This window comes from Staurois parvus, unplaced genomic scaffold, assembly GCF_062004578.1.
Source record: "Staurois parvus isolate SC_StPar_1 unplaced genomic scaffold, SC_StPar_1.0 ptg000303l, whole genome shotgun sequence".
Lineage (NCBI taxonomy): Eukaryota > Metazoa > Chordata > Amphibia > Anura > Ranidae > Staurois > Staurois parvus.
The window spans coordinates 8,636,879-8,664,243 of record NW_028318099.1 but is presented as its reverse complement, the minus strand read 5'-3'; the positions used below and the strand labels follow the sequence as shown (position 1 = coordinate 8,664,243).

General features: G+C 44.6%; 1 protein-coding gene across 2 annotated transcripts in view; it reads left to right on the top strand.

The window, feature by feature from the left end:
- The window catches only part of JMJD1C (jumonji domain containing 1C), a 362,032-nt gene that overhangs the window by 200,862 nt on the left and 133,805 nt on the right, over positions 1-27,365 (top strand). The window contains exons 1-2 of one of the 2 annotated variants that reach the window (XM_089683213.1): positions 7,187-7,531; positions 25,898-26,011. Coding sequence is in view for 1 of the 2 variants with exons in the window: in XM_089683212.1 (XP_089539338.1) it covers positions 25,898-26,011 (114 nt within the window). In the remaining variant the exon portion in view is untranslated. Of the gene's footprint in view, positions 1-7,186; positions 7,532-25,897; positions 26,012-27,365 lie in introns of those variants that run through there. The other variant, XM_089683212.1, reaches the window with a different exon arrangement.

Genomic DNA, 27,365 nt, shown 5'->3' with positions numbered 1-27,365 from the left:
ATTTCTGCTTGGAGTTCAACATTACAACCGTAGTGTTCACTTTCCCTTCTAAGCCATAATTTCAGCAATGCTACCAGTGTGGTTCTTTTTAAAGATTTTCATCACCCTTCAATTTGACCTGAATTTCCAACTGCAACTACAAAGTTCCTCTTTAACCCGCAATATTGTTTTGTGCCAACTCCACGCAAACAAAGAGCATGTGTGAGTCAGTTGCATGACAGGTACAAGCTAAGTCTTGTTTGCTTTAATCAGGCCAGTGAACTTTGCATTGCTGAACCAGTGGGAAGTTCAGGGTATGTAATCCTGTGTTTTAAGAAGCACAACTCTGATTTGGTCTAATCTGAAATTAGAAACCTTTCATAGAAAAAACTCCACCAAGAGCAATTTGTTAGCAATGGCCATATAGCATAATGCAAAAATCGGTCTCCACAATAAAAACAGCTCTAATTGTAAAAAAAAACCAAAACGCCCTGGCAGTGTCTATGTATATACCGTAACTTCCAGGAATATACGACCATGACTGCCCCGTGTGTGGCCTGTCCTTCTCTTCGTCATATAGTGGTAAGGAGGCCTGAAGCTGGAGCCTTTCTGTCCATGTGATGTCTGTGTCCAGGGTTGTACACCCATGTGCATGTTTAGGTAAGTACTGGTGCAAGCCTGTGTACAGCCAGATCCTGTAATATTTTTCTTTGAGTGGCAGCTGTGATTTCCAGGGATTTTCTGTGTGCTCTTGCACATTGCATGCCCCCCTTTGGCTATGTGCATGAGCCCTAACACAATCAGGAGAATTAGATCTTATAACATTGTTCTTTCTTTCATTAGTACAAGGGGTACTGTTCTAAGGCACCCCAAATCACTTGAATCCCCATCAACACAGCCAGTGTTGATTGGGGGGGGGATGTCTCCCACAACGCTGTTGTGTTCTGTCAGTTGGGGGGGAGCGCGGGGAGCCTTCCTGGCTGGCAGAACACAATGTGTGCGGGCAGTAATCGTATGTAAAAATCTGACAGGCTGGTTGTACTCAAGTCAATTGACTTGGGTACAATCAGCAAGCCCATACATGGATCGAATCTCAGCCGGTCCCCGCTGAACAAGAGGAATTTTGTTCAATATATGGCCGGCTTAAGGCTGGCTAATATGCTGATTAAAATCTTAGATTCCTTCATCTACACTAAGGGCGTGGGTTGACAAATCCCTCTGCCAGCTATTGTATTGTGACAGCTTGCGGCAGTGGCTGTCAAAATATCTGAACAGTGATTCCATCTGGATGCAGCCACTGTTCGGCCGTTGATTTTGTGTCTGGCTCCTGTTGTGTAGGGAGGAGGTTGACAGGGTCACCCATGAAAAGATTTTTACCCAGTTGAACAGGAACCAGCTGAAATTCACAGTGTATGGCCAGCTTTTGAGTTGCCTATTTGACACTTTGTAACTGAATCTAGTGTAATACAATGTAACCTTAAATTACAAGTCCAGGTAAATACTAAGTCTAAACTTGTTCCCACCCCATTCTAAGCCCTATACTAACTACCCTGTACACGAAAGATGTCTATACAGTACTTTACTATTGTGAAAGCAAAAATGGAAGAGGGGAGATCGCCGTCAGCAGCCGCAATGCGTATGCGGTGATGTCACCCATAGACTTACTATGGGTCATCCATTGTCGGCTGTCCCTCAGCCCTGGAGCTGGGAGCTGATCATGTGACCGGACCAGAGTGCCCTCAGAATAGACATCTTTCCTTTACAGGGTAATTTGTATACTGTAGGGCTCAGAATGTGAGTGGGAGCAGGTAGTATTTGACTGGAATTCTACTTTTATTGAAAAACCTTTTTAAAGCCGATGGAAAAAATTATCTTTAATGGTCATTATAAATCCACATGCTTCTGTGGAGGTAAATGAAGGCTGTTGTTTGGCTACATTTATAGTCAGCAGCTCTGTAACCTAAGCAGGCCATCAAGGTGCACCAACACCACATTAATGGCAAGCCACCCTTCTTCTCAAAGTAACAGTAGAGATCATCCAGTAAAATCCAACAATATCTTCATTCTCCAGAAGTAATTCATACACATCCATTCCTTAATGGTCCTGTAATCTTTTTTCATGAAATAATTTCTTACCGTGTTGTTCTGCCCCCTTGTAATGTCCTCCATGTGCTTCTAAACCTCTTTGTCCTCTCACTTCCGCTTGTTTGGATTGATCAGTGTGCGTTAGTGCCGTCATGTACACTGCTTTATGCATGCTACTAATCCCATAGTCCACAGTCCACCTCAGGAGCAAGCAAGAGAGGATGTGTCTATGTTCCTACATACATTGGGACCTTGGAGAATGAATGAAGCTACCTTCCAACGGGAAGGTACTTTTTTTGTTTTTAGTTGAGTTTTGTGCCATACTAAAGCCCAATTCCAGCTAATATTTTCCTTTTTAGGACTGTGATTGTGACCCCATTGGATAATTTCCCCTCCTTTCCTGTAGTTAGGGACACAAATCTATTTTTTTCCAGACAATGTGGGTGTTAGAACCTCTGTAAGATGTTTAATACTGTTGTGACAGAAGTATGTTGTCTTCCTATGTCTATCCCATGCTCTAGGAAAAATGTTAATGGAAAGACTGACCTCTGATCAGCATCAGCCATATTCCCTCCAGTTGTTATGGGTCTGTCCTAGTGTCTCTCGAGGAATAGGTGTCCAGTTAACTGTTGCTACCCGGGGTGTACATTGAACTGAGCTGTCATTTTTAGGACGACACATGTGAGCTGTCACTGATCAGCTCTTCAATGGTGTGTATTCTTTCCGGCCTTTAATCTGTCACTGCCCGGATATCTTTCTCCAGTCCCCTAGCCCTGGATATTTATAACCTGTATGAGAATCCATTTTTATGGCAGTCTGCTCCAAACGACCTGCAGTACAGCAGAGGACACAGTGTTTCTTGCACAACAAGCATTCGCAGGCTTCCAGCCAAGACAGTAATTGAAGGTAAGGCGGTTAGCTGAGTGCAGCTCAGTGAACAGTTGGAATCTGTAGGAGACTGATAGTACCAGGCAACAAAGACGGCTCTGTTTTACTGGAGGAATTAGAAATTCTCCAACAGTTTTAGTCCTTTTCCTTGGGAGATAAAAACACCCCCTCCAAGCTGTTTAACAACATATTAGTAACTACCGGTTTGTGTAGGAAAGCTTTTTTTTTTTTTTTATAGTCTGAGTTCAGTGTAAAGTTTCAGCATTAAAGGAAAAATAATTATTTCCACACAGATCATTTTCTAATTTAATGTGGTTCTAAAGCTTGAACTATGTTACTAAACCCAGGACCCTGCATTCACTATATCTGGTCTCCCACAGTACACACAACATGGAAATGCAATTATTGTAGTAAAAACTGCTAAATACCATTTCTCATCAGCAGTTAGAGCAGTCTTGTGACATCTATCAGTGCCTAGCCGAGCACTGGTTAAAGCTTGTAGGAGAAGATTTCATTCTCGCCTGATTGTCCTATGAAGCTGCATAATCCTTAACCCTCTTTCTGGACAGCGCTGATTGGCCTTGTGCTGATCACATGCACTTTCCCAAAAACAAAAACTCTCTAGCAATACACACCAAACTGAGCACATGCAGCTTGCCCCCAAGGCTCTGTTCTACGAGCAGATGGATTTGGGACAGTAGAAGGGGAAGATTAGAGAAGATGGGATCAAACATCCTTTTTACACAATGCAGAGGATTAACCCCTTTAGGTTCCACAGTGAGTATAACAAGCATGCTTTACTGCATATACAGACTGATTTTACTGTTGTGGGTTTAGTAACACTTTAATGCATTCCAGTATTTAGGCAAAAAATATTTAGGTGGCAGTGTCACCCTACCTATACTTACCCGAGTCCTCACATTATCCAGCTCTGTGCCCATCTGTAGCGGCTCTCCCAGGCTTTGTTGAAGTAACATTGGCTCCTGCTGCTGTCAATCAAATCCTGTAATGAGGGAGATGGGGGTGGGGCCAAGCTCCGCTGCCTGCAACTATAGACCATATAAAGCAAAGAAACCGGTTTGATGTAAACTGCACTCCTCAGCAACTCATACTCTCCTTTCATACTCATGCAGATGGGTGCATATACCCGGCAGTCACAGTTGGCGTGTATGTCAAAATCAGTGACAGGCTGAAATGCACAGCAGCTGTATGCACATCTGAGCAGTACTCATTTACAGGGACATACAGTATACCCCAAATGTGGACTTTGTGTTCAGGGCGTATGTCCCTCTATGCATACAGCACCATCTATGAATCCAGAGTGTTGAAATACATCCTCTTTATGCTGTATGGGCAAAGGCATCCATGTGCATGAGCTCTTGTGTTTAGCAAGCAAAGGTAGCCCTGTGTAAACGCATAGTCACCTTAGCTGGAGCTTACGCCGGGCTGAGAATGCTTTCCCTGCCCCCATGTGCCAGTGCTAGGTTAATCGCCAGAGAAAGGAAGGAAATCAAGTCACATGTTCTTAGCCAAACGTACCAAATCTTTTCAGTGCTGCTGGTGTTGGGAGAGCGAAGGAAAGCTGAGTGTACACTGCTGAGGGGCAAATAAAGCACATGCATTGCTGTGGCCTGCATGGGCAATCATAGGAGTGTAATGTGGTCTACATCGGAACATTTTATATAAATGAGGGACGGGTAATTTGAGAATATTGCCCTTTAGCAGGTTGATGACCTGATACAGAAAGATCACAATTTGGCATGTTTGGACTTCTGGGGGGGTCTCTATATTTATCCTGAAGAAATGTACCTACCTGCATACTACATCTACCTTCCAATTCCAACCGGCCAATTCTTTGACATTTTGTCAGTGTATTTCTCAAGGATTTTCCTCCCTCCATAAAAACGTAAGATCATTAATACTGTTTTATACATTTCATATTCTACTAAAATGTTTTATACTCAGTTTTATTTTTGCATTTTAAAGTAAAGAGCTCACAGAACCGTCTAATCATAGATGAGAACTGAATCATGCCAGAGATAAATTATTTTCCCAAAACAAATCGCTCAGAGAACATCAATAGATCATGAAAGTGGTTAGCACGTCACCTGGCAGCACTGGGGTCATCGCTTCAAATCCCAACCACGGCACTACCTGCCTGGAGTTTGCATGTCCTCCCTGTGCTGGCATGGGTTTCCTCCGGGTACTCCGGTTTTCTCCCACACGCTAAACGAAAGAGTTAAACTTACAAGGACAGTGTCTTATCTTATCTCCCTGACATTCTCTCCTTTCTCCCTCATCTGTGAACTTCAGCACTGTACAGCTTTTGCCAGCCTTCCCCTCTGAACCAAGATATTCAATCAAGGCTGGAAATGTACATATTTAATTACAGAAAGTGACATGTAGATTTTGAGACCAAGGAAGAGGGGGGTGGGGGAGTTTCCACTGAGGAAGTGACTGCTCTGTGCTCAGAAAAATGGTGGCTACCTTTAAAGCCCTGGTGCACAACCCGTGGCCCTTTGGCACACTTTGTGCAGCCCTCAGTGCTACTGCAGACCCTAGTCAGTGCTTCCCTATTGTCCTGTTATGTAGTGATTTCTAGCAATCTCATGTAATGTCTCCCGTCTAGGACTGTCTCCTAGAGTATGTCCCCTGCAACAACTCCTATAGCATGTTCGGTCTCTGACCGCCGGCTGGGTCACGTCCGCGGTCTCTGACCGCCGGCTGGGTCACGTCCGCGGTCTCTGACCGCCGGCTGGGTCACGTCCGCGGTCTCTGACCGCCGGCTGGGTCACGTCCGCGGTCTCTGACCGCCGGCTGGGTCACGTCCGCGGTCTCTGACCGCCGGCTGGGTCACGTCCGCGGTCTCTGACCGCCGGCTGGGTCACGTCCGCGGTCTCTGACCGCCGGCTGGGTCACGTCCGCGGTCTCTGACCGCCGGCTGGGTCACGTCCGCGGTCTCTGACCGCCGGCTGGGTCACGTCCGCGGTCTCTGACCGCCGGCTGGGTCACGTCCGCGGTCTCTGACCGCCGGCTGGGTCACGTCCGCGGTCTCTGACCGCCGGCTGGGTCACGTCCGCGGTCTCTGACCGCCGGCTGGGTCACGTCCGCGGTCTCTGACCGCCGGCTGGGTCACGTCCGCGGTCTCTGACCGCCGGCTGGGTCACGTCCGCGGTCTCTGACCGCCGGCTGGGTCACGTCCGCGGTCTCTGACCGCCGGCTGGGTCACGTCCGCGGTCTCTGACCGCCGGCTGGGTCACGTCCGCGGTCTCTGACCGCCGGCTGGGTCACGTCCGCGGTCTCTGACCGCCGGCTGGGTCACGTCCGCGGTCTCTGACCGCCGGCTGGGTCACGTCCGCGGTCTCTGACCGCCGGCTGGGTCACGTCCGCGGTCTCTGACCGCCGGCTGGGTCACGTCCGCGGTCTCTGACCGCCGGCTGGGTCACGTCCGCGGTCTCTGACCGCCGGCTGGGTCACGTCCGCGGTCTCTGACCGCCGGCTGGGTCACGTCCGCGGTCTCTGACCGCCGGCTGGGTCACGTCCGCGGTCTCTGACCGCCGGCTGGGTCACGTCCGCGGTCTCTGACCGCCGGCTGGGTCACGTCCGCGGTCTCTGACCGCCGGCTGGGTCACGTCCGCGGTCTCTGACCGCCGGCTGGGTCACGTCCGCGGTCTCTGACCGCCGGCTGGGTCACATTAGAGTCTCCCTTATGGAAATTGCTGACCCCCCCACTGCTTTCATTTAATCAGTCCCAGGCTGAGGTCTTCCACTGGTGGGTGACATTTACATCTTAGACAGGGGCTCTGTGTACATGTATAGGGTGCAGGGACTGACAAATGGTTGTCGTAAAGGATATCAGTGGGAATGGTACACCTTATGGTGGTCATACACACTACAATCTGATTGCACAATCTCATCCAAATGTACCAGAACTGTGTAATGTGAGGGCACAGCCGACCGATCCATGCCGTATGGGTCAGACAGACCCTTGTACTTCATGGAGGAGGAGACTGTGCGGACACATGGAGCGTGTAGAGGAGTGTGCAGACACATGGAGGATGTAGCTCTCGGTGTCTTTGTGTCTCCCCCTCCCCCTCCTGTACACAGATGAGTCATGTGATCCGCTCTGGAAGTGACTCGCTCAGCACCTGTGACGGCACATTAGCTGCACACAGGCCCCGCCCTCCTCCGAGCTCGCCCTGGGCTGAGCATCCTCCTCCCCATCCTTTCCTCCTCCAGCCTCGGCTCCGCCTCCTCCACCCCGAGATCCGCCATCCTTCCTCGGCAACACTCAGCACTGCGACTCCCTGGGAAGCCCCGGCGATGCCTGCGGGGAGGATCCCACCTCCTCCCCTCGTTCACTAGGAGGCCTGCGGCCGTCTCCCCCCTCCTCTCCTCCTCCTTCTTCCCCAGCTGGCCGGCTTATGTAAGCGACCTCCCGGTTATCATGACCCAGATCTGCCCGCTCATCCCCTCCTCTACTCGGTGACAAAAGCTGCTGATCCTCCGCCCTGTGCCGGCTCTGGAGGAGGCTGCCCATCCCTGGACGGGGCCCGCTGACATCGGCTGTCTGGATCAGGTATTCGCTTCGTTCCTCTGTGTGGATGGAGGTCATCGATCGGTGTGCCGGGGGACAGCATCCGACCCGGGGGATCAGTCTGAGGACTTCACCCATTGCTGACATTGGACATGTGGGGGGCGCACTGAGCTCCCCTGGGGCCCTGGTGTATCTCCGCTACTGCAGGGCTCTATGGGGATCACCGGCAGCGGGACCGGGGGTGGGGGCTGAGGACCTCACCCACACCTTGCACATGGAGGAGACGGGGCCACTGACATGGTCTGCCCAAGGGCCCCTGATGGACCTCCAGTACTGGGCTATATAGGGCTTGTAATGGGCCAGACTGATCATGCTCCCCCCCCCCCCCCCCATACCTGTCATTGGCTCCCCCCCCCATACCTGTCATTGGCTCCCCCCCCATACCTGTCATTGGCTCCCCCCCCCATACCTGTCATTGGCTCCCCCCCCCATACCTGTCATTGGCTCCCCCCCCCATACCTGTCATTGGCTCCCCCCCCCCATACCTGTCATTGGCTCCCCCCCCATACCTGTCATTGGCTCCCCCCCCCATACCTGTGTTTGGCTCCCCCCCCCCATACCTGTCATTGGCTCCCCCCCCCATACCTGTCATTGGCTCCCCCCCCATACCTTTCATTGGCTCCCCCCCATCCATTGACTCCCCCCCCCCCCCCCCCCCCCCCCCGCCTTCCTTTTGCAGGTGAAGACATGGTGACCACTGTCATGTGAGGGACAGATGGAGCAGCCCAGGTGCCCTGATGTACCTCCAGTACCAGTTTAGGCTGTGGTGGAAAAAAGCTAGTCTCTGCATATGACCATGGATTAGTCTAGGCTGATGATGTCATCCATATATCCATTGGCAAGTGAAGAAGACATGACCACTGTCATGTGTGGCTTAGACTGGGCAGCCCAGGTGCCCTGATGTATCCTTGGGGCCGGTTGGTATGGTGCTTGTCATCAGTCTTACTATGCATGTGACTATGGGAGGTTAGCCTGGGCTGAGGACTTAACCCACAGCTTACCATGGCAATAACATGAAGACCTGGTTGCCACTGTCATGTGAGGGGCAGACTGGTCCGCCTAGGTGCCCTGATGTACCCTCACTACCAGTTTATGTAGTGCTTGCAATAGACTAGTCTGTGTATGTGATCATGGGTCAGCCTAGGCTCATGACTTCCATTGACAAGTGGAGTAGGCATGGTGGTCACTGTAATGTGAGGGGCAGATTGGTCAGCCCAGGTGCCCTGTTGTACCTCCACTACTGGGATTTGTGGTGCTTGCAATGGGCAAGTCTGTGCATGTTACTATGGGTTAGCCTAGATGACTTCATTCATAGTCATCTTTGGAAAGTAGATATAATGTAGTGGCCACTGTAATGTACACGGCAGACTGGTCAGCCCAGGTGACCTGTTGTAGCTTTAGTACCGGGTTCTGTTGCACTTATCAGCTTTACTATGCATTTGGCCATGGGTTAGCCTATGCTAAGTTCACCCAAAGCTTGCGGTGGCAAATAGAGAAGACATGATGGCCACTGTCATGTTAAGTGGAGAAGACATGGTGGGCACTGCCATTTGAAGGGAATACTGAGCAGCCCCTGTTGCCCTGTCATACCTCTGGTATTGGTTAATATGGTTCTTGCAATTGGCTTGTGTCTGTATGTGACATTTGATTAGCCTGGGCTGATGACTGCACCAATAACTGATATTGGCAAATGGAGAAGACCCGATGGTCAGTGCTCTGTAAGGGGCAGGCTGGTTAACCTAGGTGCCCTGTTGTAGCCTTGGTTATTGGATATTATATTTGCAATCAGTCTGTGGATGTGACTGAGGTAGTCTAAGCTGATGAGGTAATCTGTACCTTACAGTGGCAAGTAGAGAACCTATAGTGGCCACTGTCATGCTCCGTAGAGAAGGCATGATGGTCACTGCCAGGGGAAAGGCAAATTGTTCAGCCCTGGTTCCATGTTATACCTCTGGTACTGGGTTATAGGGTGCTTGCAATCAGCTTGTCTGAGCATGGAATTCTGGGTTAGCCTAGGCTGAGGTCACACCTAGCCTGTAGTGGCAATGGAGAGGACCTAACTGCTTCTACACTGGGAGGGCAAACTGATCAGCCTGGGTACCCTGTTCTACCTCTGGTACTGGTGTAAATGGTTCTTAAGCCAGGTTGTCTGTGTATGCGACTTTGGGTTACCTTGGGCTGATGATTTCACCCATAGTTACAACGGCTTTCAGATGTTAAGTGGAGATAAGATGATGGCCACTGTCATGTGAGGGGCAGACTGATCATCCCAGGGTCCCTGTTATAGCTTTGGTTCAGGGTTGTATTGTGCTTTCAATTGTCTTTACTGTGCATGTGACTATGGGTTAGCCTAGTTTGAGGACTTCACCCATAGCTCACATTGGTGGTTAGAGAGAACATGGAGGGCACTGTCATGTGAAGGACAGTCTGATTAGCCCAGGTGCCCTGTTGTACCGCTTGTACAGGTTAATTTGGTGCATATGACTGTCGGTTAGACTAGTCTGATAAGTGTTACCTATAGCCCTTAGAAACAACTGGAGAAGACATGATGGCCACCGCTGTGTGAAGGGTTGCCTGATCAGCTGAGGTGCTCAGTTGTACCTTTTTGATACCTGGGTTTTGTTGCATTTGCGGTTGTCTGTGCATGTGACTCTGGGTTAATCTAGGCTAATGCGGTCACCCACAGGTTATATTGGCAATTGGAAAAGACATGTTGACCCTTGCCAGGTGCCCTTTTGTATGTCTAGTGCCAGTAAGTGTGCAGTGATCGCTGTAGGAGGATGCTAATTTCACATTGGGAAGGAGAGCACATTTCAGTGCTAAGCTGCATTTCCTGTGCCATACAACATTGCTTGCATCATCGAGTGCCTCTGCGATTGCTCATCTGCCTTGCCTTTCACTGAGCTCTGCCTGTGTGTTCTTACATATGTCTGATGTACTGGAGGAACAGGCGGGATGAATCACTGTTTTATCATCATCTGCAGGTAGCAGAGTAGCTTTAAGTTGGCAGTTTGTTTTGTGTGTCTGAGTGCTAAGTGGGAGTAGAAGTAGTAGAAGATGTCACCACGCCTTGGAATAGCATCAGGCCTGAGTGATGACTACCTGTGACCTTGTATGTTTCAGTCCAGAGAGAGTTCAAGCTCATCATCGATGTGTCATTGTAAACCCATAAACTCTTAACTGTTTGCTGATGGGAATGATAGCTGACAGTGGTGGTGATTGTCACTGTGTTTTATTGGCTTGAAAAAGAAACAGTGTGTGGTGTGATTGCAGTATAAGTATTAGGCCTGAAAGAACTTGTAGCCATACACACACCTTTGCACCAAGTGGCAGTTTTAATTGTTCTATGTATCATGTACAATACATTTTATTTAGAGATTGTTTAGCTTGTGATTTAAGAAGGTTGATATTTTTTTTTTCTGACCATTTTATGTGTGTTCAGATGAATGTGGAGAGGATCCAGCAAGTAAGAGTGGATGTGCATGTTCTGTAGACTAACGTTTGTTGCTGGCCAGATGTTGGAAAAGTGCTATGAAACAGTTCTTGCCTCCATTTGTTTGCTCACTGGTGGGAGAAGGAACTCTAGGTGCTCCATTTATAAACCACAAGGGCCACCACATTTATTGGTAGATTGATAGTAGGAAAGTCTTGCTCATAGGTCGTGAGTATAGGACCAGATGTACCCCACTGTATGGTCTTCACAGTTACTGTCAATTCTTGGGCTCATCTGTTTAATGTTAAGATCTGGTTGTCATGAGCTAAGCTGGCCCGCACCTACAAGATGTGGACACTACCTCTTGCCTGGGGTTTGGATTTGAATAGGTTTTGATTAGCTGTTCAGCTCCCTCTGAGTTGTGGGTATCATTCAGGAGGATGAGAACCTCAGCATCCATCTGCAATTCTGCAGACCTTGTTCATTTTTAGATGCTGTACAAAGCTAGTGAACAGTTTCTTTAGCAGCAATGTGTATAAACCCATTTGGCTTGGCTTTTTTTTCTCCCCCCAGTATCAGTAGTAACTTGTCAAGGGCTTTTTATTAACTGTATGTTTGTAGCCTTAGTAGAAATATTATTATACAGTATTTATATAACGCCAGAAGGTTTGCTCAGCGCTGTACATTATAGTGGGGGACAGAACATGAGACAGTACAGTAACAAAACAATACACGAGGGGTTCGAGGGCCCTGCTCTTTCGAGCTTAAAATCTAGGAGGGAGGGGATAGTGGTACAGGAGGAAGTGGCTGTGGGGGATGGAGTGGTAGGAGTGGAGGAGATCGGCTGTTAGGTGAGGGTGGGGTAAGCTTCCCTGAAGAGATGGGTTTTACGGGTGTGCCTAAAGGTCAGGAGGGTAGGTGACAGTCTGATGGATTGGGGTAGTAAATGCCAGAGGATGAGAGAAGTCCTGTAGTCGGGCGTGGGAGGAGACCAGGGAGCTAGAAAGTAGGAGGTCTTGTGAGGAGCGAAGAGTACGGGTTGGGTAGTATTTTGGGTATCAGGTCTGTGAGGTAGTTTGGGGCAGCGTTATGGATGGCTTTGTATGTCAGTGTTAGTATTTTGAATTTAATGCATTGGGCAATTGGAAGCCAGTGGAGGGAATGACAGAGGAGGGTGGCAGAAGCGGAGCGGTTGGTAAGGTGGATGAGTCTGGCCGCTGAGTTCAGGATAGACTGAAGCGGGGATAGCCTGTGTTGGGGTAGGCTGGTGACAAGGGATTTACAGTAGTCAAGACGTGAGATAATGAGGGAGTGAATGAGTTGTTTAGTAGTGTCTGGGGTTAGGAACGTACGTATTTTGGAGATGTTGCGGAGGTGGAGCCTGCATGAGTTTGCCAGCGATTGGACATGGGGTTGGAAGGACAGGTTTGAGTCTAGAGTGACACCTAGGACTTTGGCTTGCAGGGTGGCACTGATGGTGGCGTTGTTGGTCGTGATGGAAAGGATGGGGGGGCGCGGGCTGGGGGGAAAATTAGGAGCTCGGTTTTGGAAATGTTCAATGTGAGGAAATGGAGCGACATCCAGTCTGTCATTCAGTAGGTTGGCGATACGGGCGGAGAGTGAAGAGGTGAGGGGTGGAGAGGTAAATTTGCGTGTCATCGGCGTAGAGGTGATAGTTGAAGCTGTGGGAGTGTATCAGTTTGCCGTGGGGGGGGGGAAAGTTTTGATGGAGAAGAGAAGGGGCCCCGAGGACAGAGCTTTGGGGGACCCCAACAGAGAGGAGGAGGGGAGGTGGTAGCCTTATAGATAACACTGAAGGAGCGTTGGGATAGATAGGAGATAGCGGAGTCTCTGATGCCAAGGGAAGAAAGTAGAATACTTTACCTTCATGAAGAGGTGTCTGCATAGTGGTGAAGTTTCCCCCCCTCAAGTAATGTATGATCCTGTAGAAGAAGACTAGGGAAGTGATAGGATGACCATACATTTGTGGACTGGCCACCAGGAGTTCTCCTCAAAGGGCAAGGCAGTCTGATCTGCAACAGCCACCTATGGTGTTGGCCAAATGTGTAGTATTTCAGAAAGGTGCTGACTGTTGTATATTGGGTAATTCAAATGGTCATTTGAGAACTGTTGTCAGCCTTATCATGATTTCATCTCTGATCTTCTATTAATAATATGCATAAAGGGTTTTAACAGTCAGGTGGGAAATTCATCAGCAGTCAGTCAATGCACTAGTAATTGTCAGAATGCATTAGTATTTGTCAGAAAAGTTTTTAAATGGTCCTTCTCTGTAGATAATCTGCATGAGTACAGGCATGTTTCCATTTGGTAAACTAAAGCTAGCCATAGATGGATCAAAATTTGGCTGGTTCAGCAAAGACCACCCGATTTTCAATTCTTCTTTGGGCAGGCTGGTTTTACAGAAATTGATCTCTTGATCAGCTTCTGTACAACCACCATGTTTGTAAATTTTCGCTTGGTCATTGCCGCCAGCTATAGCCAGCAGGTGCTGAGTGTATTCTGATGGCAGGGAAGCTGTTAAAATACAAAAGCTCAGTAAGAGGGATTCCCCCATCCAGATTGAGTGTGTGGAAGAGGGGAATCGATTCAGTTTTCTTTCGTTCAACCTGCTGGTTGAATGAAAGAAAATTAATTGTGTATGGCCTGACTTTTGTCGAGAAATGGCTCAAAGGTTAACTTGAGCATTGCAGAATAATGAAAATGCTAAATTGAATGCTTTCAGTACTTACTGGCACATAAACACCTTGGTTTCCACCTCTTATCTTCATGATTTGCAATATAACAGTTTTGTAAACCCCCCCCCCCCCCCCACACGCACACAAAGAAAGGTGTTGGTGAGGTTTTATTTCATTAACTTTTTTTATATTGACAAAGATATCCTCATCACTTTATTTCCTACTGAAACCATGACATCTAGAGCTGACACATAAGCAGTGGAACTATGTGAAGGGAAAACGAGCGAATTGGACATTGTGTTTAATAATTTAGCATTGCATGAGCTACTCCACTATTAGTGTTCCAGACAGCTGAGGCTGCAAGCATATTTACTGCAAAATGAGATTATTATCCAAGTGGAGTGCTCATTAGGACTTTTACCTCTGGGAGAGGGAAAAAAAAACAAAAACAATGAATTAAAAAAAAAAAAAAAAAGAATAAAAAGGAACCAGTCGAGCGGACTTATTTGTACAAAAACATGATTGTCTTCCAAGAGTCTTGGCAGTTGTGTAGGGTAGAGAATGGGTTGCTCTGTAACTTGGCTGTTCTGTCCTAGTCCAGTTATTTGAGAAGGCTTCTGTTTTCCTGTAAGTATGAAAAAGTAATCTAGCATAAGTCATATACAATATTCTTCCATCTTAAAAGCAAAGAACCGTTGTATGCATCCACTACAGGAAAGTCTTCCTTGCTAGGCTTGTTTGTTCTACAGGCCAACTCTAGCAGAAACTAATGTTTAGGTCATCTAATGTCCTATCTGTCAAACCCTGGTAGTTATTACACCCAATGGAATTCCCAGAACTGCCCATACTGTTAATATCCCAATGATTGCTCCTCTTACTCAGTAGTTTCTGTGTGATGTACAATGAATCTATTGGAATATAGAAATAGAGAGTTCAGCTGGTAGAGATCAACAATTTTGTTTACTTTTTGTAAGAGATGTTGCTGCTATTATTTTATGGTCATTGGTTATTACTGATCTTTTGAAATTTGTCGAGCCTTTTATAGCCTTGCGTAACCTTCCAGAGGTCTAAGCCAGAGGCTGATCATGTACATATCAAATTCACAAGTCTGTTATGACCAACATCAGGGTCAGCAAAGACCCTTAAAAATCCAGGAAATGTGTCCCTAACAATACAAAAGGTTCAAACACATTTAGCTCCAGGTATAATTTTTATCAGCTTCCTCGTTCTCAGGTCTTTCCTGAGCAGTTTTTTGATGATATAGTGGTCACATTTGTTTTTTTGGCCAGTATACACTGCCATTTTCTGGCAAAAGTTGAATAAGAAATTTTTTGGTCATTTGTTTAGGAGTTACTAGATACTTGCATTTGTTTTGTGATGATCACTTGTCTAGAGCCCCCGAAAGGATTAAACTGTTGAGGCTGTTGAGACCATGTCTAGGTTTGGTGTTCACAGGCAGATTGTCACTTGCCCAGTAATCAGATTGACTGTGTGCATGTTGTCTGAGGATAGTTAATGATATAATTGCTTCTACTTTCTAGGTTGCAAGTGAGTTGACAGTGGTAATCATTTCTGTTATTAGCTAAAAACGCCTAATTGGCTGTAAATGTTGATAATTTATCTATACCTTTACAAGGCTGAGTCGGCATAATGTAAAATCCTTCCAATTGAGTCACCTTTGACTTGAGGGCTAAAACTATTGGTCTTCCTATTACATAAGTGTTGTTGACTTTTGGGTCTTTAGATTTATGATGTATACATTTTTATTAGCATATTTACAGAACATGGAAGGTGTTTTTTGTCTTTATTAAACTTCTCTTGACTCAAGACAATTCTTGCATTGTAAGGACATTTTTGAGATTTCTAAAATTCTTGTAGTTGTCGTCAGCCATTATAATAGAGGGAATGCAAGGACATTTCCCTGCACGAAGGAAGTGAAGCAAGTTTTTCTGGTACTTAAAAACATAACCTCATGGTTGCTATGTGTGTTTTGTGCGTGTTTTTTTTTTTTTTTTTCCACAGTAAGGATTGAGTTGTGGATATAAGTATCGTCCCTTTATGGTTTAAGATCTTTCTACTTTATTGGAAAGTTGACGTGACATTTAGAGATGTATATGAACTAATTTCACATTCTTCTCTGCTCATGATCACATGCTTTTCCCATACATTGCTTGTGGTTCCTTTTAACGTGGAACAGCTGTGCAAATCTGTATAACTTGTATATATCCCTTCAGTCTTCCTTTGACAGACTAATTAACCACATGACCTTTGGGAAGTTACCCAGTGTCCCAATAACAAGACTTGGCAAGAAAGGGGTATTGTGAAATTGCCTTCATAGGGTAATCATCAACCTTTGTTCCCTTTATAGGTAGAGTGAGGAACAGTTTTAACCTCTGGTTGTTTAAATTAATTTTCCTTTACTTTTTTGTTACATGCACACTAAAACAAAGTTTCCAAGGTGGGGTCATGGATGGTGGAGGTCCTAACTCTTTCCCTGCTTTATCCAAAGATACAAAAATGTTTGGCGCGAGTACTACCTTAAGGAAATGTATTAGATTTATTCATGATAGTAAAAATGTAAATAAATAGTTGTCCAAATCACAGCTTTGTGGAGTGTGAATTAGCTTGGCAGATTACCTTGGGACACCTTTGGTTTGTGTGGTTGTTGGTTTGTTCTATTAAGCAATTTTTAGTCCATAGCCAGTTTTGTAATGCTTGGTATAGGGGTAAGCCAGTGCTGCAGTTCATGGCATACTACATGCTTCTTAGATATGAGTGTGAATGTTCCCATGTGCAGATAATTGAGTGAAATAGGAGTTGGTTGTAGAAGCAATTTGACTGCTTTGATAGGCAGAGGTGCCATATAGGTAGGTTAAATATGGATTGGTGCAACATTCTTGATTCAAGCATGATTTGCATGTGGTTATTGGGGTGGCTGTGGCTACCTAAGTTTTCTCTAATGCCATAAATCAGATGTCTCCATCTTTTTTCAGCCTGTGAGCCGTTTTCATGAACGAGTGGTGGTAAACTACTTGTGGCATATTGTCATGTAATGATGTTAATAGTTGTAATTTATTTGGATTGTTATCTTGTTGACCATCAATTGGTGGTCCTTCCGTAACTCCCCAAATGTTTTTTGAACTTCATGACCTGTGATTCTTGATTTCCACTGAACTAGATCTGTTATTTAGAAACAGTACTGTGTATGCTTTATTTGCTTAAGCAGAATTTGTCGTCTTGTTCCTGTGATGACTGTGGGAGAATTTAGCTGGCTTCCAATATCCAGTTCTGCAGCTTGACCCTGGAGTTTTGCAACAGTTTTGTAACCAAGCCTCTTGTGACTTCTACTGGCCTTATTCCAGATGTCATTTTATTGCCCGCTTATGCCTGCAATTGCAACTTGTTTGGAAAAACATCACATAACAAAGAAGTGTTCTGTGCAATTTTGAAAATCTTTGTAGAAATGTAGTACCTATTTCAAACAATGAACAATTTGAGCTACTGTAGCTCTTCAATTGGATCGGTCTACACAGGCCAGGCTGCGGTTCCAGTGTATGTCAGTGAGTGCTGGATGCCAATGACCCTGCCGCCAGTTTCCTTCCTTGGACCACGTTGGTTGGTCCTGACCACTGCAGACTGGGAACATACCACATGACCTACAGTTTTGGAAATGCTCTGACCCAGCCGTCTAGCCATTACAATTTGGCCCTTGTCAAAGTCGCTTAAATTCTTACACTTGCCCATTCTTTTTTGCTTTCACCATATCAACTTCAGGTTCAATATGTTCACTTTCTATTTAATAGTTCCCACCAACTTTCAGTGTAACAAGATAATCCATACTATTCACTTTACCTCTAAACAGTCACAATGTCATGGCTGATTGGTGTAATTAATTTTTTCTGTATTCTGCCCCAGTTTTAGTTGTCATTCATTTGGCTTGGTTAAGAGAAAATACACAGTTCCTATTATGACCCATTCCCACTAAAGCAGCGTGTTATGTATATGTATCTTAAATGTGCTGACCTGCGGTTTCCTACTCAAACCATTTGCTTGGAGACCTTTAAAAATTTATACCAACTTATTTATAATACCAACACTTGTATAAATACCTGGTAAGATTTGGAGGCTGACCTACGTCTTAATATTGACCTCTCACTGTTATGGACAGCAGTGTGAACCACATATTGAGTTTCAGAATGGGAATGCCAAACCTTTGAGATACCAGTATGTGCTTAACAGGGCACCATGGGTTTTCCTCCCACTCAGGATACCTGTAATCATGTGTAAATTACATGCTGGTACCACTAGGGGCCCATATTTTATTCATGTTTCTTTTTTTTTTTTTTACCCCTTATGCAGGCCATAGATGGGTCGTTTATCCACCGAATTTTTGTCCGCACGAAAAATCGGCTGATAATCATGCTGTTAGTGGGGCCAGCCCGTCTGGTTTTTCGCGGATCTCCTCATTTATTTTTATCGGTCATGCTGGAAAATCTGTGAAAAACGGCCGTTTTTTCACGGACATGGGTGGCAGCACCGGCAACGGGGCCGACCGATTTATCGTTTATCGGCTAATAAATGACCCGTCTATGGCCTGTCTTAGGTAACAGGACAGGTTTACTTTAAGGATAGTAATCTGCTTTCATTCAGATTCTCATCACAAGTGCGTCATGTCTACAGTCTGTAGTACAGTTCCTTTGTGTATTTCCACTGGCTGTGATACATGCTCAGCCAGGTGAACAAGTCCAGCCAGTCTGCTCAGTCATATATCTGTTACGGTTTTCTGTGAATAAAGTGTGCTGTAAAGACAGATTTATGATTATTCTTTGTATATATTTTGCAATAATGAGCAATTGGATAGATTTATTCCAACATGTTATTTCCTTTTGTTGTCATGGCATCAGAATCTGCCAGGTTCAATTAAATGAAAAGGCAATCGACCCTCAGTATTTGCTCAACCCAGAATAAAGGGGAGTGAACTTGTTCCCTCAGTGTGCCTTCATTTTTTCATAAAATGGTCAATTGTCCATCTTGGTGGAAAATGTAGCATTTAAAAGTGGAGGCAGTTAAAGCCCTTCAGTCCCATATATATTTTTGCTGAGAAGACTGTCGCAATCCTGAATAATTCAATTGAAATGAATAGACTGTGAAAACATTTTTGAGTAGAAAAAGCATCTGAAATGGTAGATGCAGCGATATCGGCTGTTTAATGTATGCCGTTGTAGACCAGGGTTTCACAACCAGGGTTCCTCCAGAGGTTGCGAGGGGTTCTTGAGCAGTGAGAGATTTGTCTCTCAGATAAGTTCCCACAAACACCATTGATTTTTTTTCTTTTTTTTTATGCTATCTTTTAGGGAGTAATTCTTCCCAATGACAAGTGTAAGGAGCATTCTTCCCACTGATCATCACACTGTCATGAGTTGTAGATTTGTCATTTTTAGCAGGGGTTCCCTGATACTGGAAAGATATTTTAAGAGCTCTTCTGTGTTACAAAAGGTTGAAAAAGGCTGTTGAAGGCTTTTTTTTTTTTTCTCATCAAAGCAGAGCTTGGCTTTAACCTTTCTGCCTCCCATGTCATTCTGTTGACCTGAGTTTACAGTGTTGAGGTCAGGCAATTGGTAGTCCAGGAACAGTTGGGGCTCATCCATACCTAAATGGGGAAACCTGGCGACGTGTTATATAATTGTGAATGCGTTCTTGATCTGTTATGGTCACTGGTCCAGTTTGTGTGGCTGCATGTAGTACACTGTGACATGTTCCCAACTTCTGCATGTTCTCCCTTAGGACACCTTCAACACGTTAACCTTTTGACCTACAGCTTTCTTTGTTCACAGTAAGCTGTCAAATTTCCCTTGACCTCGGACCTTATGGCATTCCAGCTAACATGCCCTTACCCCTCTTCCCTCGTTTGCGCACTTAAGCTCAATGGCTGCTTTTTTTTTTACCCTGGCAGAATCTGGGTCCAACCATGGACAGGACAATGACTAAATGGGTCAATTGCCATCTAATGCCTGTGGCTAAACAAAGATACATCTGTTGCAAAAAAAAAAAATCTTTGGAGAACATCAAGATAATGGTTAAAGTGTTTGAAAAAATGCACCCATTTTGAGCCAGCCTATTCCTGTACTTGTCCTTAGTAGTCCTTATCTCTTTTCCTTGTTTCAGGTCAGTCTGTTTGTGCAGTTTCCAAACAAATGGCTTATCACTCAGCCCTTGGCCCTGTTCCTGGGAGCCATTTTCCTGTGTAGCTAAACAAACAGTCTCTGGAGCAGTGCTTGAGTACACAAAACACACACGATGGCAGTTGGAACGTTCTATGTAATATGTAGAATAGAACTGCCGTCAATTGAAATATACGGACAAAACTAGTGTTTAGCATGCATAGTTAAGGACGTCAGATTTAGGTGTTTTATAACTGAGCTTGGAACAGGGATCCTTAGTCCAAGCAGAATATTGCGCTGTCCGTACAATGAATGAGGGCAAATGCAGCAGAGCTGGTCCTAATGTCAGCCAACTGTGATAATAAAGGGATACAGAAATACATTAACCACCATAATGTGAGGTTGTGTGTACTTGGCCATTTATTTTTTGGGTTGTTTACTGTTGCAGTGTCTGCACTCAGTTACTCCAGTATTCTGCCCTCCAGGGAAAAGAGAAGCTTTTGAAATAATTACATCATCAATCTGAATACACAAATGATTCTAGTCAGCTGTGGCTCTTCTTTGTCTTTATCTGTCACATGCTCATTAGAAGTTTTGTTTTATGCTGAGCTCCTGTTGCTTGCTGTCAGTGGCTGGTTGACCTGAACTGTGTCAACAGGACCTGGTTAACGATTAAGAATTGAGCCCAGATTTGTATGTTATCTCAGACAGTACAGCTTGAGTGGAGGACAATATAAGGAAAAGCACATTGGGCTCAGATTAGACATTAAACTCCCGTATTTCATCTGGCATCAAAAACGCCTACCTTGTAAGCCAGAATCGTATATGCGCTCCTGCTGAGTTCTGGGGTCCTCCCTGATTAAAAAGTAAGATGCATAATTGCACTTCTGACAATCAGCCTGTCCACAGTTGATGGATTGAGCACTCTATACACCATGTAATGACACGGAGGTAATTAGATATAAAATATGAAAGTAATTGAATATAGGACTGTTTTATTTTATTTTGAAAAGTTGGCATAACTTTTTTGTCTGATTTTAATGCTAATGTTCAGATTGAAAGGGTAAGTCCACCCAGAGCTGTGAGTTTTTTTTTTTTTTTGTTTTTTTTTAATTCTAGAGTAATTCCAGGTGATCTGAGGACTCGTGGCTTTATCAGTCCACCACACTATGCCTATATGACTAGCTGTAATTACTTTTGGGGGGAACTGGCTCTTCAAATAACTATCACTGTGCAATAAAGTGAAATTGACAGCTGACACTTTGAGATGGATAGTTGGTTCAAAGTGGGTACATGACACTAGAGAACGTGTGGTGGCAGTTTTAATCGGGGGGGATTTCTTGTTTGTACACCCTACTTTACTATGGTAAGTATACCCTGCAAAAGTTTCTTGAGAGAGTTGATTGGCTGGGTAAGATTTTCCGGGTCAGTGTTTGATGTTTTTTTTCCCAGAGAAACTGTCAGTGATATCTACTGATCATTCCCTCTCAGGACTTAAGATAATATATTAACAGTAGGCAAATGTGCATGCTTTTACTGCAATATTTTACAAACAGGGTTCTGCATGATACTGCACAGATTCCTGAAGGTGTGTAGGTAACTTTAGGGCTGTGTTCACACTTGAGTTTTGTAGCTTGAAGCTTCAAAATGGCTCAAACTTTAAATAAATAAAATTGTTCTCTATGGTGCCTGTTCGCATGATCAGTGAACAGGCACCATAGAGAACAATAGAACTTTTTGTAGCTTGAAGCTCCAGTAAAGCTCAAACTTAAATCAAGTGTGAATGCAGCCTAAATGACGATTTGGTTTATAGTAGCGAATGATTCTTGCCTTCCTAGTACAGCTAACAGTGGGTTTGTTTTCTCTCGCGCTCACTGCCTGCCCATACATAGCTTGTGTGCATGTATTTATTTTTAATTCAGTCTTGACTTTCAGCAGCCAATCAGTCTTATTATTTTTATTTTATTTATTTCAGGAACTTATATTGAGCTCTCAATTTTCGAAGCGCTTTACATATATATAATCACATCAGTCCCTAACCCTCAAGGAGTGTACAATCTAAGGTCCCTAACTCACATTTATACATACACATATTCGGGCCAATTTAGACAGGATCCAATTAACCTACCAGCATCTCTTTGGAGCGTGGAAGGAAACCGGAGCACCTGGAGGAAACCCACGCAAGCACAGATAGAACATGCAAACTCCATGCAGGAGGCGCCATGGTTTGGAATCGAACCCATGGCCCATTTACTGCAAGGCAGACGTGCTAACCACTAAGCCACTGTGCCGCACCAGTCTTCAGTTTGATATCCGCTTGGATAGCTGTGATCTTTCATTAGTTGCTGTGTTTTGGGATTTATATAACTGTTGTCTGTACAGAAATATTACAGTGGAAGATAAAGCTAACCGTTCGGTGTACTGACCTATTCAATCCAGTTTGGTCATGTGATCCACCCTCTCCCTCTTTTCCATGTCAATTAGTGGCTGCTGCAGGGGAGGAGGGTGCACTGACAACAATGCACACCTTGGGAACCCATGGGTGACATAATGGCTCTGGGAATTTACATCCATTGCCAAGCTCTCCCTTACATGGCAGAGCTGGAGCTGCTGAATCTTGTGAATGGACTGCGGACCAGATTAAAAAAGGGGTATGTATACAAAGTGTGCATGACAGGCAGGAGGAGGGAACAGTTTTAAGAATAGTTAGATTTAATTTATTTCAGGTACTTGTATAGCGCCATCAATTTACACAGCGCTTTACATATATATTGTACATTCACATCAGTCCCTAACCCTCAAGGGGCGTACAATGTAAAGTCCCTAACTCACATTCATGCATACACATAATAGGGCCAATTTAGGCAGCATCCAATTAACCTACCAGCATGTCTTTTGAAGTGTGGGAATTAAACGGAGTAACCGCAGGCACAGGGAGAACATGCAAATTCCAGGCAGGTGGTGTCGTGGTTGGGATTCGAATTAATGACCCTAGTACTGCCAGGCAGAAGTGCTAACCTTTTAGCCACTGTGCTACCCCTAGATTTAATCTTTACTAACACTTTTAAGTGCCTGCTGAATGACAAATATATTACTTATTACAGGTTCTTATATAGTGCCATCAATTTACACAGCGCTTTACTTGTATTGTACATTCACATCAGTCCCTGCCCGCAAGCTGCTTAGTCTCTCTTTTCCAAGAAATGTATTATGGTTTTCCATGTGCTGCTTACAATCTAAGGTCCCGAACTCACATTCATACATACACATACTAGGGCCAATTAACCTACCAGCATGTCTTTTGGAGTGTGGGAGGAAACCAGAGTACCCAGAGGAAACCCACACAGACAGAGAACATGCAAACTCCAGCCTGGTAGTGCCATAGTTGGGATTCAAAGAGATGATGCTAGTGCTGCCAGGCAGAAGTGCTAACCACTTTTGTGATCTACTGATGTTCTTTGAATGATTTCATGGGGGTGAAGAGTTTATCTCTGGCATGGTTCAGTTCTTAACAAATTGATTCCCCCTTCTATGCTAAAAAGCAGAACTCTCAATTGCCAGCAATTGCATTCAGCAGCCAATAAACCCATCGTGGCCTGCAGAAGTTCACATTTTGGCCACTTCAGCAGTGCTCAGACAACATTTGAGCAGTGTATGGCTTGCCTGTGTAACCTATCTGCCACAACTTTTAAGAAGTATCACCTTGCCTCTTGACCTTTTGTATGTAGATGAAGGATAATTATCTGCAGGTTTGAGCGTAGTATCTGTATAACATGACACTGTGGTTTAGAAAGTTGAAAGATAATTACCAGTTGGGAAATCCTGGCTAAGAACACACACCTTTTTATATCCTGCTAAGTGGAAACCACAGTCACACCCATATAGCTGCAGAAAACACAACAATGCTTCTGTTGGTTAAGTGTCACATTCCTCCTGGTCTGCTGTCAGCACATAAGGTAGAACATTGCTCAATACATTTACTTCTGGACTAAAGCTGGCCATAGACTAATTGAAAATCACTTAGTTCCCCCATCAACACAGTGTTGATGGGGGAATCCCTCCCGTAGAACCATTGTGTTCTCACAGCAGGGGGAGTCCTCCCTGCCAGGAGAACAGGTGATCTCTGCTAGTGGCTATACTAGCTGCCAGCAGGAATCCCATGTAAAATCCAACAGGCTTGGCGTGTGTACCCAAGTTGATTTGACATTCAGCCTGCGCATACTTGGTTCGAATGTCAGCTGAGATTTGACCAGTCTATGGCCAGCTTTAGGTTATAGTATGATGCAAAGAGCAGCGATGATGGGCAGAGTGCTGTTCATCTAGTTGGAGAGAGGAATCGGATTGGGTGTGTCGTCATTTGTTGTATTGGGTTTTAATGCACGTTTGTTTGTTTTTTCCTTTGCAAACTTTACTGGCGTCAGTGGAGCTGTGTAGGGGTTAAACTTTGAGCAGTGCTTCTAAAGGAAAGAATAGCTCATTATCACATGCAGACATTTTCTAAATGGCAATCTTGATCAGATGGCCAGATGTTTTACTGCCTGTCCTTTTAGTAAGCAACCAGTCTGCTTTCTGCCTTCACTTCCCCATATTGCACTGTGAGGATGAAAGGGAGAGACTGGATGCTGTAGGCAGCAATTTTCTTTAATTCTCTGGTAAGATAATCTTGCAAAGTACTTTTTTTGTAAATATTCCCTTAAATGTCCATATATGTTGAGTTTAAGTGCTGGGGTATCCGTGCACTCCTGAATTACCACAAGGTCCTTTATGAGCCTTTCCCCAGCTTGGCCAAGAAATTGTTGTGGTCAGCATGCTGTGCCAGGATCATTTCATTTTCTCATCGGAGCTTGTAATCACTCTCTCGTTAACCCTTCCAACTGCAATCTGATGTCTGTGGCTAGCATTTGTCAAACTGCAAACTATCTGGCTGTTTTGTCAGATCTCAAGATATGCAGTACATTTTGTGAAACGTTGAACTTCTCCCATGAGGCCAATCACCCTTCTGTCCATTGCCTCTTGCCTTTTTCTAATGGAGTGAAGGCTTGATATGTGATCCTTGGCATGGAGCCTTTGAAGCTGCACACACTGAGGTATACATTTCAGGCAGAAACCCACTAAGATCCAAGGATAAAACTCTGATCTCACTGTACTTGCCTAGGGGATCAGATGATGCCCCTTCAGACCCGTGTTAGTGATCATGCCGGGCCTCTGTAATATAGAGGCCACAGTTACACTTTTACTGCTGACCTCGTATTCCTAACCCTGACTCCTTGCTATGTATTCAAGTTGTGGACTGAGTACGACACAGTGTTAATGGTGTTGCTTCTACGTTCATGTATTCAAATATCAGGGCAGCAGAAGTTTGTCCAGAATAACAGGCTGTTGTTGAATTACATACATATTCTCTTCGTATCAAATGCATTGTTTTCCACAAAGGGAAAAAAAAACCTTTCTGAACATTTATGATTTGAAAGAATATTTTCAATATGGTTTTTTGTGTTCAGAAAATACTACATTGTAATGAACTTATGATATAAGTAATGGGATACGTTGCCTGTCCAAACAGCTTTAATGTCTATTTGCTACCCTCTGCCTGCATCCTGTATAGCCAACTGTAACAGTTTTTTGCAAACATCTGCAATAGATTTATCATTGTATATGCCATACTTCTATGCCAAGAGATTTGACTTTGCTGGCTACGTTCTGGGTCAGCATGTGGAGGTCAGAACAGTTAGCATTTTTCAAGAGGTAGTCTACAGTGGTAACCTGCATATCTGTCTGTAGAGATGTCATTTAAAGCTGGTCATATGTGGCTTGTCCCTGTTGGCACCACCTGACTCAACAAATGTTGTTTCAAAATCATTGGAGCCAGATGGAAAATGGTCGACTGAACAGGTACCGCATCCAATCAGATGCAGTCAGTTTTTGGATATTCTGGGTATCGCAGGTGCTGCCAGAACCTTTAGCCAGACAATATAATTTATGTGATGATAGAGGAGTAGTAAAAGTGTATTTGAAATTGCCAGTAAACTAAATTTCCAATGTCTTATTTGTTTTTCAGGCTTTCAAGCCCCTGGTTGGAAAAGGTGCATACAACTCAATTACCGCAATAGAATTTTTAGTGGAGAGACATCTGGAGTTTGCAACTGAAGATAGTGCCTTTCAGCCCTATCAGGTAAACAATCTGGATGAAGGAAAATGTATTCTATTCTCCTGGCATGGCTGTGTCCTATGAGGTTGGATGTATTATTGGATGTGTTGGCTCAGGAACCTCTGGGGTGATAAGCTTGTTTATGGTGCTGATTTTAAAAGGAAAGTAAGAGAAACATATGATTTATGGTCTACAAGCTGTTTAAGGCTTTCTGCTTTCTAGGGGATGGGTGGCAGATAGGAACTAGTCATTTATCACCCTGTGACAGATGGATGAGATTAGCAACAGGATTAAGTTTGTCCCAGAAACTTTGCTACAGCACATATATTGTGACTAGTCCTTTCTTCTCATTATTAAAGGACCAGCAAACCTAAAAGCCAAGTCTTTTACCTAAAAGAGCCGTTAATCCTATTCATAAGTATGTAAGTTAGTCTCCATGTCTGGAAGAAGTTGATGTATGTAGAACTGTATATGTACCTGATATGTGAACAGCCTTTTTGTTATGTAGGCAAATGCAGACTTTTGTTCCATGTAATCAGCCATTTTAGGAATAAGAGGGCTAAGTAGTAGATGCTTGCTATGTCTGTGAATAAATGTATTGATGAAAGGGTAGTTGTATACAGACATGTCTTTCATGTGTAGCGAAACCTGCAGTTGTTTCCATCCATATAATACATTCCAGACGTTCCCAGTGTTATCTTTCCACCCAAAACATTTCACATATTCCAAAGACCACCATTTTCCTTGGGTTCTGCAAATTTATGGTTAGCTGCTGCAGTCTGAGAGTGCCAATTGTCTATAGCTTTTCAAATCAACATACATGTGACAATTATCCGCAGAGAAGCAATTTATTAGATATTTTCTTTTGATTATTGTTGCTTGTAAAGCACCTTCAATATTACTAAACAAATCCGCTAAATGTGACCATTACTAACAATTTTGCACAAGTAAGCTGCTTCAGACATTCCAGCTTGATGGCTATTCACTTAGATATTTGTGTAGCGCTGAAGAGGGGATCATTCTTGGGCAGCATTGGTGCATGTGCATCTCTTTCCAATGATCAGTTCTGTAATCCCTGCACAGTTGGGTGGACAGTACCCTGTAATCCCTGCACAGTTGGGTGGACAGTACCCTGTAATCCCTGCACAGTTGGGTGGACAGTACCCTGTAATCCCTGCACAGTTGGGTGGACAGTACCCTGTAATCCCTGCACAGTTGGGTGGACAGTACCCTGTAATCCCTGCACAGTTGGGTGGACAGTACCCTGTAATCCCTGCACAGTTGGGTGGACAGTACCTGTCTAAAGTGCTGTATCTCCATGGATGGTGAAATTTGTATGCACAATGCTCTGCCTGTCACCAAGGTGGTTAAATCTTAG